Genomic DNA, 17,338 nt, shown 5'->3' with positions numbered 1-17,338 from the left:
AGTCAAAGTTATCTAAAAAAAATAAACTATTTAAATATAATATGTTAACATTATCTCTGCCACATTGCATAGTGTTGCATGAAAATTACCTAGGATTTTAGTACATGGTAGCTATCCAGACTGCCGTGCCACACTATATAGTCGGAGCCTTATTTCACAACATCTTGGTTAAAAATTAAAATGTAATTGTTCAAACATGTCTGCAACACAATACTAACATTTTTGACTTAATTAAATTACAAGACACTGACTGAATCGCAAGTCGTCAGCATGCAAACACAAATTTTAAATTATATTGAAAGAAAAGTAATGAAGCGAATTTGAGTTCATACATTTAATTCCACTTTTATGAATTTTACCTTTAATTTAAAAAATGGTCCTTAATTTTTCAATAACGCTTCAAATAAACTTTCTTTTCATCGTGCATGCTGTGCTCCATTTTGCTATAGTCCATTATGTAATTTTTAGTTATCTTGGAAAGTGGGAGAAAACAGGCGCATAGATACTTACATTCCTGTTAGCAACTTAAACGGAATTGTCCGTGCCCATCAAATCCAGGCATTTCCAATTATTTCATAAATCCCTGATTTTTTCTGTGCAACTTTAAAAAACTGTTACATTCATTGATTCTTATTTCTTACACTTAATCAACAATTTTTTTAAGTGGCCTTAGCTTTCCTGCGGCACAACATCGGCTTCCTAACTGATTTTAAATTTAAAAATTGACCGTTTGGAGATATTTGCACTTCATGCTTAGTTACATTGCTGTGCGTTTGAGACGAAAGTTGAAAAAATTATGGCCACAGTTTTGTTAACCATCAACTTTCAAGGTAATCTCAGTAATTTTACTTAGCCATTCGTTGATATGTTTGACACGTTTATCCTCTGAAATAAAGTTCTTCATTTCAACAAAAAGCGCACATCATTTTGTCGTTTGTATAGGACTAGTGGTCATTGCAATAGAAAACATTTCATTGTAAAAAAATATCCACGAATTCTGAATGTTTCCTGGGAGACTTATATTAATTTTCATGTTTTTCTTTTATAGCAGAAATCTGGTAATCGATTTTTCAATAATTTTCTATTTTCCAAGTAAGCTGAAATTTTGTACTCCTGCTCACTTCCGATGATAATGCATTTTTTAATACTTAACTGACGAAACAGAATTAATAAATTAGTTAACTGAATAATTAAATGTTTAGACAAAAAGTTTTAAATATTTATAAATTTGCAAAATGAGCTTCATCGTATGAACAAATAAGTGAGGAACATTCATCAACATATTAATAAGGCATAGACTTAGATGTAGAAAACTACTTGATAACGCGTTCATACATTCATGTATAAAATTTTCTGCGGCGAGATCATGTCTCCAACTCCGATATACCTATTTAATACTCAAAAAAATTGACAACCTGGAAATTATTGAGAAAGCCGAATATAACGATAATGGTAATACGATAAGGATGAGACGCAAAAGTAAACAACAAAACCGGGTTCCTGAGAACAAGAATGATAAACACGATATTAACAATCTGATCTGACCCACCGAGTAGTTTTCTACAACTATGGGCTAAGGATTGATTAAAAGTTTAGTATAAAAATATTAACTTTATACGAAACTATCGTGATGATATTTATTCCGTAAAAATTTCAATTTAACATTCGAGTGTAGTTTCAAAAAAAATCATTTTTGTTGTTTAAATTCGTCTTAGTTTGAGAGCAGACTTAAGATCAATCCAAATTAAAGCAAAGAACTGTGTAAAGTTGTGTATATATGTTTGGGCTTATTGCAACGACCGGGTCAAAATACAACGAGGAACTCCGCCTCTACATGGGCCGTTCAACACTAGCGAAAATTTATATCAATTGTCGAAATTTTGTTCTATAACGTAAAAGAATGTTAAATAGACAAAATGTGCTTCGTTAATCATTTCAAATTAACGACAAGAAATCGTTAATTTTCGAAAAAGCGTGGAGTGTATACAATTTTAAGATTTGAAACTTTACAAATATAGTGCTGCAAATGTAATTTATTATAAATCTGCAAATAAACCGTTGTCTGGAAAATGAAATTATAATTTTGAACAATGGATAACAACAAAAATTGTGCAAAATTCAACTAAACTGCACACCGCATAATTATAAAGCTTGAAAACAAAAGAATTAATGAACATGTAGAACGTTACAAAAGTCAGAACTTCATTAACAATATGATCTAAAAATAACAAGAAGCCACGAGAGCTAGCACATAAATAAAATATATTCCAGTCTAATTTATGAGACAATATTGATACAAAATTGCACGCAGGTACGTAAAAGGATAAAAAAAAGAAATCAGATGTAGGATGGAAGGTGAACAAGCGGTGCAAACAAGCGAACTGTTCATGAGAAATGTAACTTACTGAAGCCTGCCTCAACAAACATCACCCAGCAAACATCACGCAACACATAGTAATTTAAACATTAAAACATGTCTAAATCGAAAGTTTAAAAAAATATAAAATAAATAAATACTATTAAGCTAGGTTTGCAGTGAAATATCTAATTCAATTCAATATATATAAATATAATGTTGCACTGAAACAATAATGAAGACGATATCACCCAAGAAGAATGTCTCATCGAACTTAAATCCTGCTAAATGTTAAATGGATACCGAGTGAATGATCAATGAATGATATAAAATTAAAAGGAATGGTTGGAAAGATAACAGTGGAACGAATCATTCGCAAGGATATCATCCGACCGGGCCGGTGTTGAATTATAAGCATCATCACCATCATTATTAGCATCACCATTATCACACAAAATCTATCAAATAATATACTAAAATGTTAACTTTTGTGCTTGATGAATGAAAAATGATAAAACCATCCAGAAAAATGATAAACGGTACACACAGAGGTGTATAATAAACACATTATATATATATATATATATATATATATATATAGAGAGAGAGAGAGAGAGAGAGAGAGAGAAAGATTTATATGGTATGTATGTACAATTTGTTATGCATAATCCCGCACATTATCAATGAAGACTCGAATCTACCTGTTCTAAGATCCACATCCAGCACATTTCATGCACGAAACACCGTCTTACGTAGGCTACTAATTTAACTTTAAATATTCCATACGCTAAACAACGACCCTCGTCAATTTATCACTTAAATTCCTATACAGGGTTTGATTGAAACAGGAGATGAAAATTAAACGATTTGTAATAAACTTGAAAAACTTAATAACAAACGCAAGCCAGAACATACGCGGGAGGAAATAATAATAATCTAAATCAATTTATTTTGATCGTAATTCCAATCGGCCTGAATACTCATTGCGTGGAAGATTAGCTCAATTCCAATGAAGAAGTTGCGGTGAAGGCTGATCTGGCTGGACATGTTCCATTCCGTTCGAAAAGCGAAAGTCAACCAGTGACGAATTTTACTTAGTAAGTCTACTTTCTGAGGTTCAGAAAATTAATAAAAGTTGCATTCAAGTGAAACGTCCCCCCATCCCCGTGCATGTTAAAAACAAATCCTCAAACGATGGAAGGAGAGTGTGGCTCACAGATCGTGAGTGTTACATCATCGCAATTACATTAGAAAATAACAAGCCAGGGTAGAAATACTCTGCACCATCAGATGACTACGACGACTGGAACGAAACAGCCAAGCAGCAGAGTGAGTAGGTTGATGGATGACGAGCTGAACGTAGAAGCAGTGCTGGTACATCACGTCGCATGCTTGATCCATTCCAATCATCAAATTCAAGCTATCATGCAACATTTAACAATACATAAATATAATATAAATACGTTACCTAAACAATCAATCAATAAAAAAATCTATGAGAATATATATTTGAAAAATGAAAATGTGCGAGAGGTTGGTGGTGTAAATCTGCATAATCCATGCGTGCACTAAAATAATATAATAAATAAATAAACAAATAATAAATATTGAAAAGAATGAATGAATGAACGAACGAACAAATGAATGAATAATGAATGAATGATTGAATGAATGAATGAACGAACGAACGAATCAATCAATGAATCAATCAATGAATCAATCAATAAATCAATCAATGAATCAATCAATGAATCAATCAATGAACGAATAAACAAGCTTGATGATTTAAATTCGGTGATAGTGACGATGGTTCTGGAAATGTTGGAAACAAAATATTGAAAGCTCTAATATGAAACAACAACAACAGCAGCAACAACATTAACTACAACTTCCACAACTCGCTCAACACCAACTGAAGCATTGAGCATAATTTAAAAAAAACGTTTCAACTAGATTAGCGTTCCATTTGTGAACTACTTGTCGTACGTTAGAAAAACAAAAAACTAACAAATGGTCAACAACAACAACCTATTAATGGAAACAACTCACACAACTGAATCACTTAAACCGATGACATCTGATACGATGACGTCATCCTTCCTATTCCCATCCTCTTTGCTAGTGACTACGTGGTTGGCTCCATTCAGGTCAGATTTGTTGTCCTCGCCATCAGCTTGGTTGGGTCGCTTGGTGGATGATGACGACGACGACGACGACGGAGGTGACAATGTGATGACGTGCAGCAGGGCATCGCAGTACGCAACAACCACCTTGTCCAGCCAGGTCACAGTGTTCGGAATGATCAGCCCTCCTTGTTTACGTAACGACATCAATATTGTTCCTCACTACAAGCTAACAAACAATTCCATTCATAAATCCAACAATGAAACAATTCATAAGAATCAACCTAAACAACAAAACATTCAAGAAGATAATAATGATCCATGTTATGACCTGCCTGCTAAGTCGTCTAGTCAAATTTGTGAAATCAATGATATGCCGTGAAAATTAATTTTGATTCAAACGAAAAAAAATCATTCGTCGATTAATAAAAAAGTATAAAGTAAGAAAGCTCGTGAGACCTTCAAAATATCCCAGGTGCCCTCCGTGAGCAGTCAGGGCGAAGATGACATTCCTGTGCTCGGCTGGTCAGGTGGGTGAAACTTCAATTTAATCAATCAAACCACGTTTGCATTGAAAAATTGATTACATTAACAGAAAGTGTAAAAATATCTGCAACAATAACGAAAGAACCAAGAAGAGTAATGTGATGAAATGTCTCGGAGATGGTACGACAATGAAGATATTCAACTAACAAGCAATCCTGTGAGGAACTTGCAGGACCTCCTTTGGGACGATGGGATCATCGGCCGCGTTCAACAACAGCATCGGTAAGCGAACCTGTTTCAAATGACAAACCACATCTAAATTAACATTATCTAAGCTCTGAAATAACCCCTCATGAGACAATAATTAATTAATTCAAATTTTCAATTTACAATTAACCCATGTATATTTGATTATCATTGCTTTGGAATCATCTTAAAAAATGTTCATTCCGACCATGACACACTCCGGTGACATCTTGGTCGTTAAAAACATACACCTCTCCAACTCGTAACACCACATCTCATCACACACACACACACACACACACACACACACACACACACACACACACACACACACACACACACACACACACACATACACACACACACACACACACACATCCTTTAATTTAATTTAACCTGACCTGACCTGACCTTATCAATGTAGTTGCAGGAACTGGCCCAATGATAATACTCCTCACAGGAATTGAACCCCGCCCTCTTGTGACTGTAGAGTTCGTCGATCTGGTGGAGGGTGGTGGCACTCATCAGGGCCTTCACGTCAAACTGACCATACTTCTGCTGCGAGTTCTCACTGAACAATACCGACTGATATCTGAAAAAATTGAATTATTCAGTCAAAATAACAAAAGCGAAGGTGTGGGTGGACAGGTCTGCACAGTTCTTCATTCAGAGAATCATAATGAAACCGAATTGTTTAAACACAAAAAACGAACTTGCAATCTTATTGAACAATTTCAATGTTCATTACTGAACACTGTGGAAAAAAAACAGAACCATTCACTCAGGCACATTGACATCTAATAAAACATTAATTGCAAACACAAACCAACAAAGCTAACAGATAATCTTCGCTTTGAAACATTCAACTTCAAATTAGTTCAAGCAGAGCAAAACAATGAAAAAAAAGCAACAACATTTACAAAAGTTCACAGATGGCCCAATTTGAAAATGAGACGTAAAACAAAAAAATATTTCTCGGTTTAATTTAACCCGATTATTGTGAAAAAAACAAGAGCAGATAAAAGAAGAGCCCTAATACAAAATAGAGTGAAAGAAGATTGTTCATAGGAGATGATGCAGACCTCCTGAGAATGCCCTGTTGGTGTCTGGTCATGGCCAGGATGTACAACCTCCTCAACTGCTTCCAATCTGTCATCATCGGATACAACCTGCCAATCGTTCAGGCCATCATCAGCAAAACATTCAATATAAACTTTCAATCTATTTTAAATTCCTTTTATTAACATAACAACCATGATGATCGTTATTGAAAACAATTAAATACATTAACAACAACGACAACAATTTTATACAAATTTTTAATTAATATCCAGATCAAAGACCCCAAATAACACAACCAACCACGAATGCCATAAGAAATATGGCCAACTTGAAATGTGGCAGCAACCCGTCAATAGATCCGAAGAACTATAACAAACATAAAAACGTCAAAAACGATGAAAAAAGTGGCGAGCTGCCAACCTGAGGATGTCATATCCCTGGCAGGAAGAGACAGCCCCCACGAAACCATCCTGCCTCGACACATCCTCCCCAAAGTACTTGATGACGACGTTCGCGCCGAGACTGAAGCCAACCGCAATGAACATGTAGTCGGGGTAGAGCAGACCCACCTCCTTCACCATCTTCGCATACTCCTCCGTGTCGCCTGTCGTTCATTTCAGTGGTGTGTTCATTTATTCTTGCAACAGTATAAACAAATAAATCAAGTCGGAATTAAAAAACTATTCAATAAGAAAGGAAACCCAAAGAGACGCATGAATATAAAATAAATATAAATCTACCTATCTGCAAATGCTTTCTCTTATTATATAAATTGCATCAATTGACTATCAACATTGAGGACGTAGTTTATAATTTATTGATAATTACAAATTACAAACTCCTCCTCCAACAACAACAACCACAACAAATATTTGCAGGCAAGTAACAACTGCTAAACTGATTACACACGAGTGGACAGCTCTGATGAGAAAAGTCAATATTTTTAATCCTGAGAACATTTCCCTTTGGAAGTATGACTGATACGTTATACTGGATACAAGACGAGAGGTATTTATGTTGATAAAAAAATTTTCTAAACAAATTTGATGAACTTGATGTTACAAGTTCACATGAAACAAATTTGACGAACTTATCTTTTTTAAAATTATTTTATTATTTGAAATCTTTTCAACATATTTTAACTTATGACGTATCTTTTTTCCAGATGATTCCACCAGACGAAAGCAGCGCCTTTCAGTTGCATCAAATGGTGCTATATAAATTTTCTAATAATAATAGTAATAATGAAGTGAATTATAATATTGTGGAAATGTGTGAAAAACTGTTTTGTCATTTTCCATCACGAAGGATTGTTTACTGAATACATTCATATACATTTCAATACATATCAATTGACAAATAAGTGATCTCAAGTACCTACCTTACAAACTTCTAACTCAATATAGTCAGCCAAATAACAAAAGTAACGAAACGTATAACACGTATAACAATATAACGCGATTGAGTTGTACAAAACAGAAGAAACACTTACAACATGTTTAACCGTTCAACAGAGAACCATCAATATTTGAAGGCATAAAACAAAACACTACCACTCCAACATTTTGAACTAAACACGAATTAAAAAATATAATCAGAAATTTTAACTAGAAGCCAAGAAAAGCACACAGTAGGAACTATATGACTGCAATAGTGCAATATGACATGATGTGAGTGGTCTCATGTAATGTGCACTTGAGTTGTTGAGCACCTTTTCAATGATGGCCACCTTTTCGCACTCTATGTTGGTTATTTTCATTAATTAAATGACCTCTGTTCGATATTTGAAGTACCAAGTGTCCTACAATTTGTTTCATATTTCAAATTTTTTTCATTTCCAAGCATCATCTCATAGAATGCACAACTTGAACAGTATTTAACAAAATAAATTGTATGAAATATTCACACATTTCTTGGAACCTCAGTTGAACCAAGCTAATACTGACGACACATTTGATCCTTCCAACTCAGTCTAATGAACTCTCTACTCTACTACATTATAAATTACTTTTAAAATAACGTTAAAATAATCAGTTGCTGCTTCAATACAACACAAATTGACTCATGAATCAAATACAATTAGTTGCACACCGATTAAAATAACTGTCAAAAATAATTGCGACAATGTTGAATGACCATAAGTGTAGAGACGAGGAGCTGTGAGGTCGACAGACTTGACAGCTCCCAGGTGGTTCAAGACGGCCAGCATGTAGCCCATTCTCTGTGCATAATCTATGTACGTCCGGATGTACAGGCTCTCACTGCTGTTTGCTATGCCCGGACACACCAGCAGCACACACTTTTTATCTGAGCACAATTCATCAATGTGACTTTTTAATAAAACTTCTGCTTCAAAATAATTTAAAATCCCAATATCAACTTGAGAAATAAAATATTTATTAATAATAGTGAGCTAAAATAATATCCAACTAATGTTAGAGATAGGTGCAAAGATGTCAAAGGTCATCGTGGCCCCGTCCTCCATGACGAACGAATGCCTGTCCCCTAGTGGGTAGGGAGAGTTGATCCGCCCCATCTTGCCATACAGGAATGTCTGAACATGACCACTCTTACCCCAAAGAAATGTTGGGACATAACTTTAAAATTTAAAAAGTTAATTAAATGATGTTTCTTTCCTAGCAAGTATAATTACTCAGTAGAGTTAGAAGAGATTATAAGAAAACAGAAAAGAGTAACAGGGCAAAGAATTGTTTTGTTTGCTTTATTGAAAGAAAGTTGAAAAATTGGTGACATATCTGTCAAGACAAAATTATAGAAACACAAATAATAAATACAAAAAAAAACAGAAATGGGAATTGAAGAGACATGCCAAAAAATTAACAGCACTGGGGAACTGAGTGAAAAAAATAAAAGAATAAAAATGAATACTGTTAGCTAGCCTCAGTGCCTTACTCAGGATTAAAAAAAATTATTAATTAATTAATGAATAAAATTATATAAATAAATAAATACATAATAATTAATAAATTAATATAATATATGTATTTTTAAAACTAATAAAAAAGTACATTCATTTTACTTTACTAATTAATTAAAACAAATAACCACCCCTAACAACCAGCAAGCATTCAACTAAAATTATTTATTCAAGACAATTTATTTTGCAATTACATGCACCTGAAAATCATTTATTAAATTTTATCTATTATTATCATTTTATTATCGTAAAATTTCCCAGTCTCAATAGGAAATTCAAAATTATATTTAAAATGCAACCAAAATTTCTAATTCATCTTTAGTTCTCATTTCTTATTTACCAAATAAATAATGAGGTGAGACACCTTTATTTAATTGAAAAAATAGTGAGTAATAGTTGTTTTAATTTGTTAATTTTGATTGTACTTTTTATTTTAATAATAAATAAAAAATAACTTAAAACAAATAAAAAAATAACCATTGATTCGACTAACTAAACTAAACTAAGCCAATGAAGTAAGAAACTAAAAATTAAAAATAAAAGGGCAAAAACTCAAAAAAATGAAGAATAGGTTTTGGTTTTTTAGTTTTATGTTTAATAAAATTAAAATAAGAAATAATGAGCGTAATTATCATACAATGAACATAAGCGAGCTGTGAAAGTTTACCAGTATGTATGTTACTGCATGTAATTATGTATAGAATCTATCTATAGTTCTATACTAAAGTATCTATATTGAAATGTTAGAATGTTGGATTGGTACCACATTACAATCAAACACTCTACCCTTGCTTTGTATTCTTATTGTATTGTATAGAATTATACTTAATAGATAGATGGAATGTTAGATTATATATATATTAAAATATATATATATATATTGTATTGTATATGAAGAAAGAAGGAAAAAATGAACGAACGGTTTGAGGAGCAGGTCGCAATTGCTGAGGACATCCAGGTTGAATTGGGAGGGGTAGTAGGTGAGGAGGGGGGCCACTGATTTGCTGTGCAGGTTCAGAAAGTACGCAGCTAGCAGACCGATGGCCGTCACGACGACGGTGGACAGAGAATCGAGATCAAATAATTCTATCATACTTTAAAAGAAAAATAAACTGAATATCGCCAGTCCGATTCATCCATCAACAACAAACATTCAAGAAAACCTGGTGGTTAGTTTAATAAAACAAGAAGAGCAAAAGTCAAAAGTTATGGAAAGCCAGCAAGAGAACTTTATTTTTAATTTGTGTTAATCATATATGTAGAAGGTTTTAATATTTGATTTTTTACAAATATTATTGTTTAAAGACTGTTTAGGAATTGCATTAAATTAAAATTTTATTTAAAAATAATATAAAACATGAATATATAATATCAATAATGAATACTGAAACATTTTTAGTCCTAAATTAAAATAAGAATTTTCCTGGAATGTTTGAAAATTTGTTCCAGTGATATTATTAGATTCACAATAAACATCTTATAATTAAAAAACCGCTAACGTCAGGCGCAAGTATGCACGCATTTGTGGAGCAGACTGCGTATGATAATAAGAGCGCGCAACATGGCTGTGAAAGTGTGCATGTATATATGCAAGTATGTATGTATGTATGTATGTATGCATGCATGCATGTCTGTATGTATGTTTGCATGCATGTATGCATGCATGCATGTATGTATGTGTGCATGCATGCATGTATGTATGTATGTATGTATGATGTATGTATGTATGTATGTATGATGTATGTATGTATGTATGATGTATGTATGTATGTATGTATGTATGTATGTATGTATGTATGTATGTATGTATGTATGTATGTATGTATGTATGTATGTATGTATGTATGTATGTATGTATGTATGTATGTATGTATGTATGTATGTATGTTTGTATGTATGTATGTATGTATGTATGTATGTCTGTATGTATAAACGTTTGTACGTTTACATGTTTGCATGTACGTACGTACATTTATATGTGTGTACACGTGTATAGCCTGAATATTATATGCTCAAATGTACATGCTAAATAAATGGAAGTATTATTATGTGAGCGTGCAGCTGTTGTGATGGTGAAGAATGGATGAGGAAAATGCAAATGAAAGGATGAATAAACGATATTTTGTTTTCGATATGCCTGGCTGTTAACAAGCTTTAATAATGTTGACAAGTCCACACGATCATCAGGGTGAAGTAACTCGTAGTTGGAATTGTTGTTTGTATGTCGAAATGTTATTTTAATGCAGCGGTCTGCGCTCCATAGTTTGCTGCTCTTCAAAATCGATATAAAAATTGCTTCACAAATGTTAAAGATATCCGACGTTTCCAGCCATATTAAAAATGTCTAAAGAGATGAACGTTAATTAAGCCGGTAATATATAAGAACAAATTTTTTCATCATCAATGTTTGTAATATGTGCATAGGAACCGTACATAGGGTCTGTAGAAAATGCAAATGAAATTATGGAATTGTTATTAAGCCGTAACAACTGGGATAATTGCTGAAATCACATCCGGTCTTGTTTGTTCTTCCAAACGTGCTCATCTGCGTTCATGTGGTTCCAAATAAGCTCATGAAGTACATCATGGCATGTTTTTTTATCAATATATATGCACGGAACAAAATGATTTTGATTGATGCATAAAACTATCACGTCGGATTCATGGACTCGAAACAAGGTAACGGCAAGTTTATTGCACACAGTTAATTTCTTAAAAAAAATTAAAATATTAATTACTTCCTGAACATTTTTTGTGTTAAACGCTACCGTTATACGCGCACGTTCACACGAACGCACATACACGCGCATACACAAACAATTGAACACTTGAAAACACTAATACGAAAGTTATAATAAATACTGACGACAGCCATAGGTTCGAGCAAGAGCCACACGTCAGTCGTTGGGAGGGGCAACTACGCAACCAACCTGGGCAAGTTTGCCAAGAAAACCTGCTCGCACGAAGATCTCGCCAGAAAAGTTTACAAAAAAAATGACATTTCACTGAAAGAAGTTCAAAAAATGCGAAAGAATTCTGCGGCTCAGCTCTCTGGTGCGGGCATTCAAAGAATTCCCATATCAAACGACGTCACATACTTCGCTAAATCATGTTAGCAGCTCTTTGTTTTTTGTTTTATATTGCTCAACTATGTTCATTGGTCTTATAAAACGTTTTAATACAACTGAAACTGAAATTTTTAACTTTTCGACTAAAGCGCCGGACTCGAAAAGTTCAATGTTACCTTCGCAAAAAACATCTAGCTATCAATCGAGTGTGCAAGTAGTCAAGCAACAACCGCAACTACCTCAACAATCCCAGCAGCAGCAACAATACAATAATATTAGGAGCACCGCACAACAACAACTGCAACAATTGAAACAACAACAAATTAATCTGCAGCACAAGCAGCAACTTCTAAAACAGCAAACTCAACAAATTCAACAAAGAAGTAGCCGGCATTTTGTTCACCATCCAAACAACAACAACAACAGCATCAACAGTAGCAGTAACATCAGTAACAGCAGTAGCAACAACAACAACAACAACAATAGCAACAACAACATCTCTATCAACGGCAACATTTCCACGTTCGAACAAAACTTGAAAGCACGAAACATCAAAAAGATACAACAAATGCTTGAAGAAAAATTGTCAATTAACAACAACAACAGCAGTTTAATGCATAAATCAAATTTCAGCGCAATTTCTTCTTCATTATCATCCTCACCGTCAACGATGAACTCCCCTGTTTACAACGTCAGCAACAACTCCAACAACAACAACGCAATCATAAAGCCATTGCCAAACAAGATGATTGTTAAAAATGTTACAATATCTAAGATACCAGTCGTTGATACGCCCAAAAAGTTTACGTTAGTAATTCTTAACTGTTGCTGTCACTGAACTGTTTGCATAATGAAAATTACATTACATGTGTCCGTTGTTTCTGAACCAATTATTATTTAAACGTTTTAAAGTAAATTTGTGCATAATGTCAATTAAAATCGCCCAATCACTTCGGTACGATATGTTATATACTTATGAATAACTTGAAAATAAAACATGAGTTGTACTGTGATACGTGTCTCTTAACCAGCTTAATGCACACTAGCCAAAGAGAACATCATCATAAGTTAGTCATGGCAAAAAATGTTCCACACAAAATAACATATGGGACTTGGTTGGCATGCGTGTGTTTCTTCTTTCAAAATATTTCTTTCAAACATCAAAAAAGTCTCTTCAGCTTGATTTATTTTTCAATCTTTGTTCGCTTCGTCACACGGCAAGCAAATTTTCAAACAACTTAATTCTCCAGTTAGACTGCATTGAAATAAATGTCGTACAAAGTTGTCACATAGTTGATGAAACTGTAACAAATATTTCAATCCAGTTCATCGTCACAACCACATCGAAAGCAAGTGAAAATTCAAATTGATACTAAAAATTATAATGATTTCAAATGTGTTATTTCTTTTATGAGCACATTTAACAACAATGTAACGTACAAATAATACATATATAACAATATAAAACAAGTTTTACTCTATCATTATTTTAAAATTTGTTGCTTGCTAAAATGTGCTCATAATGCCCCATCATGTAGATTATTATACATATGTAATCTGGCAGACGTTGGAAGTAGTTTTATACATTTCAAAACGTTTATTAAATATCACTCCAAAGTTAAACTAATTTTTCAGCCTGCTGGCTTTGTTGACGTCAAATTGAAAATTTGACGTGTAAACACATTAAAAGGTTCTCAACTTGAAACTCCTTTGTTCAAAAGTGATCACCGTCATCTTTCTAGCTTCCAACGACTCATTATTTCTTCTCCATATTTCTTCATGCTTCTCCATCACGTTGTTGCTGGACAAGATGAAAATTTTGCAGCAAAACTGGATCCGTTCATATAAATCAGTAAGGGTCCATTCATAAAAGTTATTGAAGTTATGCCTAGGTACACATATACATTAAATATTACCAGAAATAATAATAATGAAATTAATAAAAAAAATACAGTGCATGTACACAGTTGTACACAGAGTTCTTCTTGTTGGCTCAGCAACGCTAGCTAAATCTAATGCGGATGTTAGTTATGTTCGAGAAAGATTTAAATATTTTAGCAAATTTACAAAATTTCAAAGTTTATAATCTTTCGCAAAAGCACGCAGTAACAGTGGGCAATAAACAACGTGTTTAATTTCATGTTTCGATAACGAACGGTGCAGATTCAAAATAGCATCAACAGACTTGATGCATTTTCCATGTTTTCACAAAAAACTTGTCATTCAAGTAGGGTATGATGACGTCATTTTAAGGTGTACAAGTCTCAAATTGCGCTAAAATTCATTTAATTTTCTTGAAGTTATGCATCCTCATAGGCGCAGTTTCACAAAACGCACCTAATGAAATCTCATTTATCATTTTCTAATGTTTTTGATCGTTGCGATGTTGTTTTCCATGCATTCCCGGTTGACTTCAGAAAACGCGAAATTATCCTCTGGTTAAAGTTGACGCGTTCATTAATTCATCAAAAAATGTATGTATCATCATATCTTTTCTGTTTTTTTTTCTGACTTCAGTATCAAAATGTTAGTGAATTTGACAGAATTTTACTTGAAATAACAATAAAAAAATTGGAACTTCTGAAAATAATTTGCATAAGATTAGTTATTGGGGAAATCAGCGAGTAATTTCGTTACAGCAAGAAATGACTATGTGATTATTCAATAAAGTTCTGCAAGATTTATTATGACCTGCCAGCCGTAGAAATGAGAAATGATTTTCCACCATCTGAACTAACTGACAGACCATGTGATGCACCAGTGACAACTATGATAGATTGTGGTACTTTGAATCTCCGTAGTGCCAATAATGTAGAATCTTCAGGTCAGATCTATTCGCAAGTGGATAGTGCACGCGAGCCAAATGGATCATCAAGCCAATCAAACTCTTCAGTTTTATTAAATTAAACTAGTTCCCAATGAAATGATTCTGCTGATACTTTATAAAATCATTATTTGTAATGAGAGTTTTCAATATTTAAACCTGAAGTTATCAGACCTTATCCAGTTGCTCCGCCTAGGAAATTTAAAGGTAAACACTAAACACCCAAGAACAAGAATTCTGACAAACACAGCAATTAAAAATGCTGAACCACAAGAAAAAAGAAGACAGAAAAACAAAAAAAAAATCTTGTGCTAGGAAGAAAAGCATTTTGTTTGTGAAAGATAATACAGTTTATTATTTGATTAATAATAAAGATGACGTTTAAAAATTATTATTGTTTGTATGGGTTCATTAAAGTTTGAATTTTTGTACTAAATTTTTAATAATTTATGCACTTATATATACTTTGAATATTGCATCACATTGTATTATTACCTTTTTAAAAAGTACTGCAACACAAAAACCTAAATGAATAATATTAGTTTTAAATATATAAAAAAGTTAAAAGGTGTCCTATCTATGACTCTTTCCGTCTTATTCAGAACAGTAGTCGAGATGATTAAGACATTCGGACTCGGGTACCCGTAAAATTTTCAAAACTTCTTTGAAATGAGTCACAGATTATTTTAAACGTATAAAATTTTATTTATTGAACTCAATTTATAATTTAACTTAATTTGTAAAAACTTCTTTCTCCGATAAAAGCCGTTACTGCTAGGTCGTTTTGACGAAAAGTGTCTCAATCCTCTCATTCACTCATATCAAATGCCTAAGAATTTGAATTTTTTAAATTTGACAATTCTGTTTGTTACTACTGAAAAATAAAGCTTATGGTCTGAAAAAATTAAAACTTTGAATATGATGAGTCCCGATCAGCATGAAGAGTAGTCAAAACTTGGACTGAAAGGATTTCACTGAGATGGAGGTTAGATGATTGGAAAAATGAAGCAGCGTGGAGAGGGCAGGATTGTGCAGGGGAGTGGATAGATATCATTTAATTTAATTAACAGCTAAAATGAAGAATTTCATAAATAAGTGAATACAAACTCAAATTAACAAGCATGTGAATAGATAATGGAATAGTATAAATAACTTTGTAGACACTCACTTATGCTGCTTGAAAAAATTGTTCAAAAATATTTTACACGAAATAAAACTTTTGTTATTTATTAACAAAATGATCTGCAAATTTTATTAAAATGATTACATTAATTAAATTCTTCCAAGCCAGCTTATCTTTTTAAAATAAATTGACAAACTTGATGATAAATAAATATCCAAAAGTGTGGCAACAAAAGTTTGTTCAACAAATGTTGATGTTAGTGTAATGAAGTCATCCTTATTAATCGCCTCTGCAGTTGTATTCATTAGAACAGATTTAATTTTATTAAAAATACAATTTAAACTTACAGCTCCAAGAAGTTGTCGAAAACAACAGAGGGGTGTTCAGGGTCGACTAACAACGTCGTGCCATCCCCCCTCTCCCACTACCACCATCACCACCATCTCTCTTGCATCGACTCCAACGAAAACTCATCAAATTATTTCAATCGTATGTTTCTAATTTTATAACCAAACAATAATTAATTAATTAATTAATTAATTAATTAAACGTTTGATGTTTGGTATGAATTCTTGCAAACGAGAAGGACATTTCAAACACTTTTTGGATCAATGAAAGTCAGGTCAGTGTTACAAGGTTACGGCATCAATAGTGATTGTAACAATTGCGTTAAAAACAAATTAAATAAAGTTTAGTAAGCCTCTACAAGTACAAGTGATCTCTCCAGGAATTTATTCTCTATGCAAGAAAGGGGTGGGATTCAATAAACTGCATCATATTTTTTATAACCTTCTTTCTTACCTAACCTGCAGTTTCCTGATTCCTTCCACAAAATCATTGTTGCGTGTTCATAATTGAAAAAAATCAATATAATGGTAATGATAAAATGAAAGTGCAAAATAAATATAAAAAGTAATAAAAAAAATTTTAAGCAAGGTTATTGATTAATAATTAAGGTACAAAAAATACTATAAAAATAATAAAATAATTATTTGTAAATGATATCTTATGTGGCATGTGTTTATTGAATGTAACCTATTATTATTACGCCGCAGAACAACTGCACGAAACCCTTCAAATTGTCAAAATGGATTCAGTAGAGTCAATATAAG

The 17,338-nt window shown here is 32.9% G+C and overlaps 2 protein-coding genes across 2 annotated transcripts; one reads left to right on the top strand and one right to left on the bottom strand.

Annotated features, from left to right (window-relative positions):
* Positions 1–4,401: 4,401 nt before the first annotated feature.
* HELRODRAFT_64185 (hypothetical protein) lies at positions 4,402–10,304 on the bottom strand (the record flags this gene model as incomplete). The annotated part of the gene is made up of 9 exons (XM_009017202.1): positions 4,402–4,667; positions 4,939–5,001; positions 5,173–5,257; positions 5,623–5,754; positions 6,251–6,360; positions 6,668–6,877; positions 8,410–8,580; positions 8,704–8,870; positions 10,132–10,304. The coding sequence occupies 9 exons, from the start codon at positions 10,302–10,304 to the stop codon at positions 4,402–4,404; spliced, it is 1,377 nt and encodes a 458-aa protein (XP_009015450.1).
* A 1,570-nt stretch (positions 10,305–11,874) lies between these two features.
* On the top strand, positions 11,875–15,418 carry HELRODRAFT_160213 (hypothetical protein; the record flags this gene model as incomplete). The annotated part of the gene is made up of 9 exons (XM_009017201.1): positions 11,875–11,890; positions 12,083–12,322; positions 12,429–13,086; positions 13,605–13,710; positions 13,970–14,131; positions 14,234–14,302; positions 14,443–14,506; positions 14,978–15,103; positions 15,354–15,418. 9 exons carry the CDS (start codon positions 11,875–11,877, stop codon positions 15,416–15,418), a joined length of 1,506 nt encoding a protein of 501 aa, XP_009015449.1.
* Between the last annotated feature and the right edge of the window lie 1,920 nt (positions 15,419–17,338).

Source organism: Helobdella robusta (genome assembly GCF_000326865.2).
Source record: "Helobdella robusta unplaced genomic scaffold HELROscaffold_2, whole genome shotgun sequence".
NCBI lineage: Eukaryota > Metazoa > Annelida > Clitellata > Rhynchobdellida > Glossiphoniidae > Helobdella > Helobdella robusta.
The sequence above is the reverse complement of the archived record's forward strand: the minus strand, read 5'-3'. Positions and strand labels throughout refer to the sequence as shown.